The 12,380-nt window shown below is 42.0% G+C and overlaps 1 protein-coding gene across 3 annotated transcripts in view; it reads right to left on the reverse strand.

Moving 5' to 3' along the window:
• The window catches only part of mta1 (metastasis associated 1), a 56,987-nt gene extending 45,094 nt beyond the window's left edge, over positions 1-11,893 (reverse strand). For all 3 annotated transcript variants that reach the window (XM_069661407.1, XM_069661406.1, XM_069661405.1), the window contains exon 1: positions 11,782-11,893. In XM_069661407.1, the coding sequence (XP_069517508.1) occupies positions 11,782-11,809 (28 nt within the window). In that variant the 5' untranslated portion in view covers positions 11,810-11,893. The remainder of the gene's footprint in view (positions 1-11,781) is intronic.
• Between the last annotated feature and the right edge of the window lie 487 nt (positions 11,894-12,380).

Consider the following 12,380-nt stretch of genomic DNA (forward strand, 5'->3'; position numbering starts at 1 on the left):
TGCAGTATAATGCAGAAAACATTGTTTGGGACGATCAAATTGAACGGCACCATCCCGCAATTTGTCCTGCAGCAGGTCGGACTCCGTAGTGAACAACACTCTCAACGCTGCCTGCAGGACAGTGTTTGCAAAGTGCAAAATTGGTGCATAAAGCACACAGAAAAGTTCTTTTTCATTCCAGCTCAGAATTTCATACAAATCTGCCACCATGTCTGTAGTCAGTGATTTTTTTTCTTCTCTGTAAAATCAGTCTCAAATATCCTGCATGAGTCACACTCCAAGTATCTTGTTTGGTTTAACCAAGAGTTCAAAGCACAAATATATTGAATTTACACACACATGAAACAGGATATAATAATAAAACATACAGGCCAGTTTATATGGTTTCCAGTAAATATGACATGTCAGTCTTTTCTCATTTCAAAGGGATCTAATGAGTGATTGATTTTGAGCAGTATGTCATCAATATGACATCAGCATGAAGAGGACTAAAGTGCAGTGGACCAAACTACTCCTCTTCCACTAGTGTTGCTGGCGTTACCGGCGGCCGCGGTTCCATCTATTTGTTTTTTCGAGCATCCCAGTGCAATAGCATGTGGTCTGTTTACGGCAAGGCTTTAGGGCTAAAATTAAATGGCAAAGGGCGAAGCGAGCCTCGAGCACTTTATGTTCACAAAGGAACAGGTTAAATGAACCGCAACACGGACTTGAAGCGACCCGTACTCGGAGCACCAGAGGAGTCTGAGGTCTTTTGGAGTTTTCACATATGCGCTAAAAATGCTGACTAATCGCTCTGAGCTCGTTTGGAGGGCTGAAAGTGTGAAAACACCCTAAGTCTCTGACTTGATTTTATTGTGTTCGTCTCAGGGCATCATTTTAGGCTTCTCTGGGAAACTGACGGACAGAAAATCAAAAGTTAAAAGTAAGTTAAACTGTCATACAATGAGAAATCTAGCTGATGAGACAGCAGAGATATTCCTCGGTATTCCCCTCTTTAAAACTTTACAAAAGGAATTGTGCAAGTGTATGTTACCTCTGAGTAAAACAGCTTAAAGCTGACGGTTAGAAGCATATGGAAAATGCACTTAAATAATCCCAATATTTTGTATGCATTCAACATAAAGATGTAACAACTCAACACTTCCTCTCGCGCGTGAACCGAGACAGCAGCAGCAGTTCAGGAAGCGTGTACGGTGTAATTTCTATAACAGCTTCTCCTCATTACTCAACATCGCTGTGAGACGGGGAGAGATCGTCACATCATGCCTGTCTACTCTTCTCCCTGTAACAGCTTGTTACTAGACTCCGCTGCCACTGTGACATCCTCGTCCTGCTGCTGAATATCAAACAGGCCAACTTGAAATTGAGCGGCGCTGAGACAGAAAATGAAGACAAGATATCCGACTCGCTCGTTTTTTCGGAAATACAGAGGGAGGCTGGGAGTCAGGGGTCGGAGGTTTGAGAAAACTGGCTTGTGATTCCTTGTGACCACCAGGCCTGTGATGCTGCAGGTTTGGAAAGTAAGTGAGACTCTGCAGCGACAGTGAAGAACCACAGCTTTAAAACTAGATAAGAACTAAAGCAATTTGTTGATAAATCTATCATAAGAAAATAAATGATGACTGTGTTGATTATCAGTTGTTTATAATGAAGGAAAAGCACATGATGCTTCCAGCTTCCCAAATGTGAGCGTCGGCTGCTTTTCCTCGTTAAATCCTATTAAACTGGGTATTTTGGGCGTTTTCAAAAACCTTCACCTTCTTTTATTTTTTTTAACATAGTTTTTTAATGAATAAATCTATGACCTAACCATAAAATTCGGTGTCTAAGATGCACTTTTAATACATTTTTTTCCATCATAAAAGCGGGCTGCGTCCTATATACCTGTGCGTTACGGTATTTTACCCAGACTATGGCGCTATAACATAGCTAAAGCTTCACCACAGACATGCGCCGCCACGGTCGCCGCTGCAGCCGCCGTCCTCACAACAGTCGACGCTACCGTAGGCGGAGTTTAACTACCGCACCGGTAGCTAACAGGATTGAAAACTCGACATGGTGAAAGCAGATGGTAGGCTGTAATTTGTGTGTGTTTGGAATGTGTGTCAAATGAAAATATATGTTGAAATAAGTATACACGGGGCGCCCGCTCTACCAACTGAGCCGAACAGCGCCCCATGTACAGAGGCTACAGTCCTCGTCGCACTGATCGCAGGTTCGACTCCCGGTCTGTTGATCATTTGGTGCATGTCATCCCCCACTCTCTACTCCCAACATTTCCTGTCTTCAGCTGTCCTATAAATAAAGCCAAAGGCCAAAAACATAATCTTTTAAAAAAAATAAATAAATAAGAATACATGATTTTATCAATAAATAGCTATACAAAACATTTATCCCTCTGGGATACCCCCAAAAACAGACTGCGTCTCATATTCGGGTGCGATATATTCCAGATTTTACGGTAAATTAGGGCTGCAGCTGTCCATCATTTCCATCAATCATCCTTTTCTAGATTCTTTTGTTTAATCTTTGTGGTGTCAGAACATCTCATTGAGTTTAAGCTGATGTCTTTAAATGTCCAACATTTTTCAGTGTTTAAAAAAACCTGCAACAAGAGTTACAGAGTTTCAAGCTGAGGTTTATAAGTTGCTTATTTTGACACCATCACTGAAACATACTTTCAATTTTAGAGATATGCCACAAAAAAGGGCAACAAACATCCCGTCTGAGACGCTCAAGCCTGTACCTTTAACATTCCTGCTTGATAAACTCAAATAGGCAGCCGAATAATTAAAACAGGTTTTGATTGATTCTGTGTCAATCACCTAATTGTGTGATGGACTCACTCGCCTCATTGTTTCAGCACTAAGGTAAAAGCACGTACTGTAGCCTGGATGCCCTGATGAAAATGTGAGGATGCCTGATAGAAAAGAAAACACCTGATAAAAGATTAAATAGAGGACTGATCAAAGAGAAAGCATAAAAAGCTCATTGAAAATGTCATTTCCAAAAAAATCCTGATCAAAAAAGTTGTTTCACGTTCAGAGACAGTGACGAACCGCGGAGAGAAACACTGACGTTAAATTGCGGCCTTGATCGGCTCAGTAGGGACCCATTAATCGAGAGCCAAAATGCGTCATGACCGTTTCAAACTGAAGCACAGCCACATGTCGAACGTTCACTTTTAGTGTGGGGTTGGGTGTGAATTGCTGCGGCAGAGTAAAGACACTTTTTTTTTGGGGTGGTGACGGCACATTTCAAGGTGGGATTTTGGGCACGGCTCGCCGCCTTCCTTTTTCCTGGCTCGGGAACTTAAAGTTACCAAAAATGGAATCACTTTAAAGGATCCGCCTTCAGCAAGAAAAGGCAAATGCAGGAAGAAAAGTGGTTAAGTGACAGTCAAGAGTGAGTTGTTGGAGTGTTGGAGTTTCCACCATGTGAGGAGCTGATTCCTGGTAGAGAGCGAGCTGGAGAGGAACTCAAAATGAGAGCAAGAGAGAGAGAGAGAGAGAGAGAGAGAGAGAAAGGGCCTGTAGGCACTGAGCAGCGTCACTCAGTCTCTCCCTTTCCCATCAGCCCTCCCGCCACCTCGATCCGCGTATAACCTCCCCCAACTCTCCATCCCCCACTTCCAGCGTCAGCCAATAGCCAGGCTCCGGCGCCTGTGACGTCACAGTGCAGTCGAATTTTGTGCGAGCCAATCGAGGCATGTTACCGAGCCCCTAAAGAGAGAGTCTGCTGGGCTGATTCAAACCAGGCCAGAGAGAGAGAGACAGACGGGCAGAGAGACGCAATGATGAGCGAGGGAAAACGTGGGATAACTGATGGAGGGAGAGATACATGGACCGAAAGAGAGACGGGCAAAAGGTGTCCGCGGAAAACTAAGTGGAAGAACCCACCACCACCATGCAGGGAAAATAGGGACTTTTGGAAGTACTCAACCGAGGGATCGCTTTACAAACTTGTTATGTTGGTTTTTCATGATGTAACCTTCATTATGTGTTTCATTTACGTCATAAAAGGGGCTTTCAAAAGAAGGACAGGCATAATATCCAGTGTGCCACCTGTGCCTACTTTCAAAACAAAGCAGTACCACACTTACAAAACACATTACAGGAAGTGGAGGCCTGTAAAAACACTTTGTCTGGTATAGCATCTTTCTGAAAAAATATTAAACTCCTTAATCCAAAAATTGAAGGTTTCTAAAAGATTCATTTAAATTTTGATGGTCTGAATGACAAACCGATGGATGTGGTGGCCGTTTGATATGTTACACCTTAGTGCAACGGTCAAGTACGTCCTGAGGCCACATTCAGACTGCATGATATCGGCCCAGTAACAGCCCGACCTGACAGACGTAGGGTTTCGGGAACAAAATGGGCGTAGGGCACAATAATATGTTATGTATTATAGTTGACAAAAACTGGAACTGCACCAAGGATGCCTCACAACATCCAGATATAAAAAAGTCCAAATGTTTAAGCATTTCACAACAAAAGTCACAGGTACTGAGACATGGACCCATAGGAGGATGTTTTCCCTTATTTCCAGGACACAAAAACAGCCAGAATCCTCCTCCTCCTCCATCGTTCATCAGAATCAGAATGACTTTATTTATCCCCGGGGGTAATTTACACGACTTCAGAACTCAGGGTTTGAGAAACATCGGGCTCGCTTGCCACGGTTGCCAATCAGTCATTGGTTATATTCCACAATTGACATTGTACATCTTGTGAGAGATGGTAAGCTATGATCGGGCGAGGATCCACGTGCAGCCTTGTCAGGTCTCTCGGCCAAGTCACAGCAGGAACGTACAAGTCTGTAATCGCCTAATCTAAGATTATTTTTATGCCTAATTTGCCTTTATTGGATGGGACAGCTGAAGAGACAAGAGACAGGAAATTCAAGGAGGAAAGAGTGGGTGCGACATGCAGCAAAAGGGCCGAGGGCTGGAGTCGAGGACTTGGCCTCTGTAGATGGGGGGGCGCGCCAATAATCGCCTAATCTATCAAAGTGACTTTCATGGTGTCGTCTGAACCCAGCGTGCAGGTCACGAGATAAAACTGAGGGTAGAGATTAAAACATTTAAAAAGCAATGATTAAATATTCTTTAAAATGATGTCCTGCAGAGTTTCATCTCTTTAAACTATTAAACTGAAACTATGTGTGAAGGGAACACCGCTCTTTGTAGTGTGCAATCTGTGAAGACAGGTTGTGAGTAGGCATTGTTTGGCTATAACGGCAGCCAAAGAGCTTGGGCAGTACTTAAGTGCATCATACTGTATCTTACATATACTAAAGAAGCAGCCTGGTTACGGTATCGACCGTGCTATCTGCCAACATTTGGTTATCACCTGCCCTGGCGCTGACTCCATTTAAGCAGTATTCCCCGCCCTTGCTGCCACGCAATATACAGCATGCCAGCAGCAAAGCCTAATGGGAGCGCATAGTTGTAGCAGGCGTAGACACAAACGGAGAGCATCGCTAGCCAAGTTATAAAGTATGTGTATGGCCTGATTTTATCCACACAGGTGCCAATATAACAGCATAAAAACTTTTTAAAAACCCCAACAATTTAACTCCGATACATTATTTAAAGTCATATTGAGTCAATTAGCTGCCTTAAAATGTCTTGTAGGAGGAAGTACATCAGGCAACTTTAAGTGCTTCACAGTTTTCTATGCACTGATTCATTTCAAGAGTCTCCATAAGCAGCCATGGAAAATAGTCGTCTATATACAGTACTGCATATTATCTATATGACAGTAATGAAAAGGGCTGGGCCAGAGCTAGGAAGGGAGATGGAGAAGCAGGAAACATGAACATCCGCCCACGCTCTTCCATGCGCACATACCCCCACAGCCCACACCCCATCCAGCGCTTACTCACACACTCACACTGAGAGGTGTGTCTGCTGTCGTGAGCAGCAACCGTGGAAGAGATTACGGTTCAGGCTGTCAGAGTATGGATGGAGGTTTCTATGGTAATGGCAGGTAATTTCATCAATCTCACACCTCATTTTCACACTTTGATATCACTTACTTTCACTCTAAACGGCGTGATAAACCTAGACACCGCTGCACACATCGGTTTAGGGTCAGGCCTAAGAAAGTATCCATCCATCAATCCATCCTGTCGGAAACATCTACTTTAAGAAAACAAGTGTTTTACCTTAAATGCTCTGCAACTGTCAACATAGACTGTGTAGTCCATAGTTGTCAGAGTTAATCTTAATGATGTTTCAGACAGTAATTTTCAAACTTAAAAATGCCACGGCTGAATTTGCAATCTAAAGATATTCAATGGCACACAACACTTGGTCTAACACTTTAGACCAAGATTTTTATTTCCTAAAGAAAAAAAAAGTATGTAAAAGTGGGGCTACAGCAATGTGATAAAATAAATAATCCATCGACATGCATGTAACAATATTTTTAAGTAACAAAATATGTGAAAGTAGTAAAAACCTTTTATCCATTGATGTATTTTAAAAGTTGCAATTCTCCCCGGGAAAAAGCCACTGCCAGTCAAAGCTGGTGTTCTTTGTAATCGATAGGCAATAATAATTGAAATTGGCGCCATAGCTGTGGAGAAAGTTGCTCGTGGTTTCGCCCATTCGACATTCATACAACACCCAGCATTCATTAAGCCCCGACCCCTGAAAGGAACGGCCCAGCAAGAGACGCTGGAGTGAAATACTAACGTTTTCCAGTCAAGGACATTGATCGCTGCAGGCAATGGCTCAGAGTGATACAGAATCCGAAATATGAAGAGAATATACCGGTGGATTGTCTAAAAGATAACAATTTTGAACGAGACATGAAATCGGAGGCGGGCGTCCTAGACTGAGGAAGTGTAGTTTAGCGAGCTCCCTGGCCTCCGCCAGATGACGCATTTTGCGTTGTCTGGTGGAGGTTTTCCACGGCCCATTGGAGAAGCGGATAGCGTCCTCCAAAGGCACAGAGATAAATTTCCTTATTTTCCTACCATAACGGCATTAGCTCCCCATAATAGCACGATAGGACTGAGGTTGAAAATCGGTGAACTGGCCCCTTAAATGAACTCTTGCAGCCCGTCAGCAGTTCGTTCAAGGCCAACACCTTGGGAATCATTGGGATTCAATCTCATTAACTTTTTCTTTAAAACCATCACGCATCTGTTTTGCACTTGTGTTGAAGCCACAACTGCAGCTTGTTCTTACTCAAATGTGATTAATCAGCAAACAGGCAGATTCACACAAAATTTCCCTCTCAAACAACAATTTAAGGACAGTTTAGGCAGCCGGATCCGGAATACCAAACAGCTGAGGTGCCACAAAGCAGATATCTTGCAAAGACTTTTTATGTGATGGATTCCTGTGCAGTCCTTTAGGCTCTAAAGGAACTGTGATGGTGACACCTTGCTGAATGGATGTAAGAGCTGTCATGCATCCGTCCAACTGACCGACCTGAATTTGGCAGCATGGCGGCAAACCAGCCTCAGAACTTCACTCTGCGACTACACCCACCAGACTTGTGAGTGAGGCAACTTCCAGCGTGGGAAATTAGCACCAGCCACCAGCCAAACAAAGTGTGGGCACTGTCAAAGTTGGTAAATTAGTAAACACTACAACACCTTTGAGCATACTCTGAATCATTACTGGCAGCATGGAGAAAATCCTCACCAGGCACCAGCCAAAAGCAACGTGGGCATCGACAACAAAGTTTGTCACCTTTTAAGTTTGCAAACACTGCAACACATTTAGCACATTCTGTACAAGAGTTGTCACACTCCGACAGCCTGGGTGCTAAGTGTTATTTAAAGGAGAGCGTCACTAATTTACAAGTCTCTCTGAAACTATATTCAGGGAAGATATAAGGACGAGGAAGATAGAAACAGGTCAAATCAAGAGTGGGACTTCCGAATATACTCATTTTAACAGTCACACTTCCTGTCCCTCCATTGTAGCTTTGTACAGACACATTTGTTTAGTCAATCTCAGGTCACGTATAGAATGTGTTTCTCAAACTGGACTTCCTGAATTGTATTTCACATCTCACCTGTCCCTTAAAGTGGGGGTATTATGCTGTTTCACATTTTAAGACATATATATAATGTTACAATGTTGGATGTTCAGACTAAACGTGGGTGAAGTTTCAAGTCTGTAGGTAAAAGTATGTTGGAGTAATCCCCAGGCTTCTCGGCTCAGTCTGCAGGCTGCTGTGAACGCCAGGTTTCACACAGTTTTTTCTACACTCTGCAAGTTTGTGACGTCACAAAGGGCGGCCTAAGCAGGTTCGGAGAGCTGGCCAATCAGAAGAAAGCGGGCTTGTATGGGCGGGGTTTCTTTAAGGGACAGAGCTGACTGAGTCGTTTCAGGCAGAGGCTGTATGAGGGCCTGTACAGAGCACAAGTGTGAGAAAAATGTTTTTTTTTTTACTGTAAATTATGCTAAGCTACTCCACAGGTATCACAGAGTGAAATATGCTTGAAATTAGCATAACAACCCACCTTAAAGCAACACACCCCTACTAATGCAGCCCTCTGTATCGTTTTAATGCCGGGATTATTGACTGCCAAGACAACTTCAGCATCGCATTAATTTAGGAACACATTTGTCTTCATCTTTTTGAATTTCATTCTTAAACTACACCATGAGAAAAACATATCTCTGTCCCAAAATTGCAACACTTAGTACTAAAAAACAACCACTCCAGAACTCATAACAAAATTACAATATCTATCACCATAATATTAATGTCCTTGGAGTGTAAATTGACAGCTTGTATATGCAGGCTTCTGTTCTTTTTAAATGGCCAGAAGAAAGACATTGAAACCGTTTTATCAGCTGTTATTATTCCTTGTTTGTATGGGTACCTTACTATTGTTAAAAGACTCACTTGAAAAACTACAAACATATCCTTTAAAGCATTCAAATTAAGGTCTTTACAAAACTATTACTTCTGCGAGAGTCTTTTTGTGTCAGAGCAATAAGTCGTGCAGGAAGCCCTGATGACTCTAGTTTCGAAGTTCAGACACTCAAACTTCTGTGGCAAGTGCAAAAAACCACAAAGCTAGCTTCTCTTCCCTTCCCACCATTAAGATGATAAGACTTATGATACAGCCTATACTTAGTCACCAACACTTTCCTGTGTATGTGGGAAAAGCACGAGGAAGAAGCATTGCAAGAACAGGAAGAGTGGCGTGTGGCCTACACGGTAAAAACAAAGACATCAAGGTCCTCGGAGCCGGCTTTTGTCCGCGGTTCATTCACAAGGGAAGTCATTGCTTTTCCAAGACCAACCAGCATTGTCTTGCAAAGTAGCGGCCATCTTTGGAAGGGTCCTGCTTTGTTCTGATGGTGAGTTGGAGTTGGGAGAAGCTTAGGACCCTCAATTTGTGGTATTTTTTTTCATCTAAACTATTATTGTGACTGCTGAAAAACAATCTTAAGTGTATGTTTACTCCATAGTTTAATTTTCATACTTTGAGATTTCAGATTAGTTTAGATTATTACACAACTGGACCTTCTTAGAATGTTGCAATTTTGCCTACCAACGTCGAACAATAACAACTTTAAGGTATTAGTGTGTTATGCCAGAAATATAAAGATTAAAATCTCCTTTGCAAGAAAAGGGTGAGAACATATACACAAAGTCACAATGAGGAAACTAATTCACTCAAAACAACCATCACACACGCAACCACAATAACATAAGCTAGTGATGCTCGAAAGTCTCTCAGAGGAACAAGTGCCTCTAACTTCAAGTCATGTGCTCGTTGTATGTTTTTTGTTTTGTTTTGTTTTGTCAATAGAAATTTCAGTATGAGAATTCAATTAGATTTTGTAAAATTGTTAAGATATTGATTAAGAGTTTGAGTATGACACATGCCATTATTTATGTAACAAGTAAAAGGCAATGGGCAGGATAGCCGTCCATGACAGAGACCTTTATCAACCATTTGGCAAGTTGATTTGAGAGCATCAAAGACAAATGTTTAAACCCAGTGAAAAGGACATGACTTAAACCATATTTAGCTAAAAATAATAATAAAAACACAGATATCATCAAGTATTAAACATTCAGAGCAGATCTACAAGGAGTGCAGCAAAGTGTGGCTCTCTGTCAGCATCGTTCACAACAGCAGTTACAGAAGTTATTGCGTTACGACCAGGACCAGATAGGAGTTATGCTTCTAGGATTTTGGACAAACACAAGAGGTTGGATGCAGATCAATAGTTGTTTAGGTATCTATGTGATTAATATCATGTCATTTTGAACTGCTGATTGACACAGTATTGGGGTAAAAATGCAGCATTCTGACACCTGAAAGCTTTAATCAGGTAGGCAGAGAGGCTGGGAATTTAATAGTTGCTTCACTCTTTTGCATTACATTATTGTTCTACACACGTGGCACACTAGCTCAAACATCTCAGTGTAAGAGGGTGACAGTGAACAAATGAAATAAATTCAGCAGCGTTTGGTAGATGAAGTGTTAACTTTCTGCCGTGCTCTGGACATAATCCTGTTCACACTCAGGTAGGCCTAGTTTCATTTGTCTAAATAAGAGGGCCATGACGTTCACAACCGGCTATTTTTGATCACTTGAGTCGCCTTCCTTCTCCATTTAACATGCACACGTTTGCATCAAACATATACAGCAGTTTGGCTATACCAAACCTTTACAAGGAGATCATTCAACAATAATCAGAAACATCAGTGAAGATATCTGCATGATGGCAGTGCAGACTGGCCAACTCACAAGGACACTGTACTGTGAGTAGTTACACCTGCCAACTACAATATGCCTGTCACCTTAATGTGGTTTTTCAGACGCTTTGACCTCGAAACTTGAGCCCTTAAACGTAAATATTCTCCACTATTAATGCTTCTTGTGTGCTGTCATTGCTGTCCATTCTTTGTGTTATCATAGCCCTTCCTTTTACGGGGGAAGAGAGGCAGGGAAAGCCTCCAAAAAAATGATAAACAAAACAATCACTACCTTCTGTTTAAACTATGGTATAGCTGAAGGAACTTGCATGTGCCTATTTAAACAGAACATATGACAGGAGAATCAGAGCAACACAAGCAGAAAATGAGTGGGAGGGGAAATACAGGAATCTTAATTAGGTATCCACTGGACTTGCCTGTACAAATTAAGGAAATAAACCTTGGATAAAGACTGGAAAAGGGTCTTTATCAATGCCAAAGGATTTTATATATTTTTTGAACATTTTCCCATCTCAGCTCTTGAAGTTAAGAGGTAACTTTTTTTGTATCCCGGTTCCTTTCTCTGCACTTTTCTCTGTAAAAGCATGTAGCTGCTGCGTACCTGCAAGTCTTAAGGGGTTTCTTCGGGTCAGGGAATGACTTATAATGATAATTATCATTATAACAGAGTGGCAGTGCATTATTTGAATTGTACGCAAAACTTTTAGTGTACGTTCGCCATGCTACCTTAAATCTATGGAAACACAATGCACGTTACTTTAGGTGCATCAGCATATTGAAGTTTTAGGATCATCGCAAGTTGCAACAAACACAAAACATTGTAACACTGTAAAAGAAGCCAGCAGCGGCTCAGTAAGCGAACCACTACTCTTCATCACCATCCTCCTCTTCACACAGTCACCATCATCATCTGTGAAGCACAAGGCTCTTTAGCTTTAGGGAAATAATAGAAGGGGAGGAAAGACGGACCACGCTCTGTAAATACATAAAAGACCCGTAGCGAATCGTAGCGAGTCCGCCTTAAAAACATTACACAAAGGTTCTAAAATGTTCTGCCCCCCAACCTTACCTCCAACCCGGTACATGTTCGCTGCCATGACTGCCCCCGGTCCCTGGCTTCCTCTCCAGGTAGAGGGGTGGCTCTCTTCTCTCTCGCGCGCTGCCGGAGCTGTGTTAGCACTGCCGCCTGTGTGTTGGAAAATGGTGGATTGATCAATACGAAACAGACTAGCTGAGAGACCTTAAAGAGACAGTACCCCAAATATCCAGACCCGAGGTTTGGCGGCAGTTTTTAGTACAACAAAGTGTAATTAATTACTGCTTCAGTTTAGTTTAATTTAGTTAACGAGAGCTCAAAGCGATGTCAAACATAGTTAATCCGCCACAGGCCTAGCTGTAGCTTCAAAAGTGACGTCAGTTGCATCCAAAGCCAACGGTTATCCCATTCACTTCAGTTACTTACTTAATTAACGTTACCTTCGTATTTAATTAGTTGATTTATCTTGCAGTTGTTAATTTACTTGATAATTAATGGGGAAATTCTTATTTTAATGTAAAATATTGGCCTTGTTTTACCAAACTGACAATATATAAATGAAACTAGCTTAACATCAAATGTAACTCTCATCAAGAAGTATCATTAACCTCGTTGGAACAATCAAACTATCG

The sequence above is a fragment of the Semicossyphus pulcher genome, unplaced genomic scaffold (genome assembly GCF_022749685.1).
Source record: "Semicossyphus pulcher isolate SPU_LCO1_2020_fin unplaced genomic scaffold, fSemPul1.0.p SCAF_14, whole genome shotgun sequence".
In the NCBI taxonomy this organism is placed as follows: Eukaryota; Metazoa; Chordata; class Actinopteri; order Labriformes; family Labridae; genus Semicossyphus; species Semicossyphus pulcher.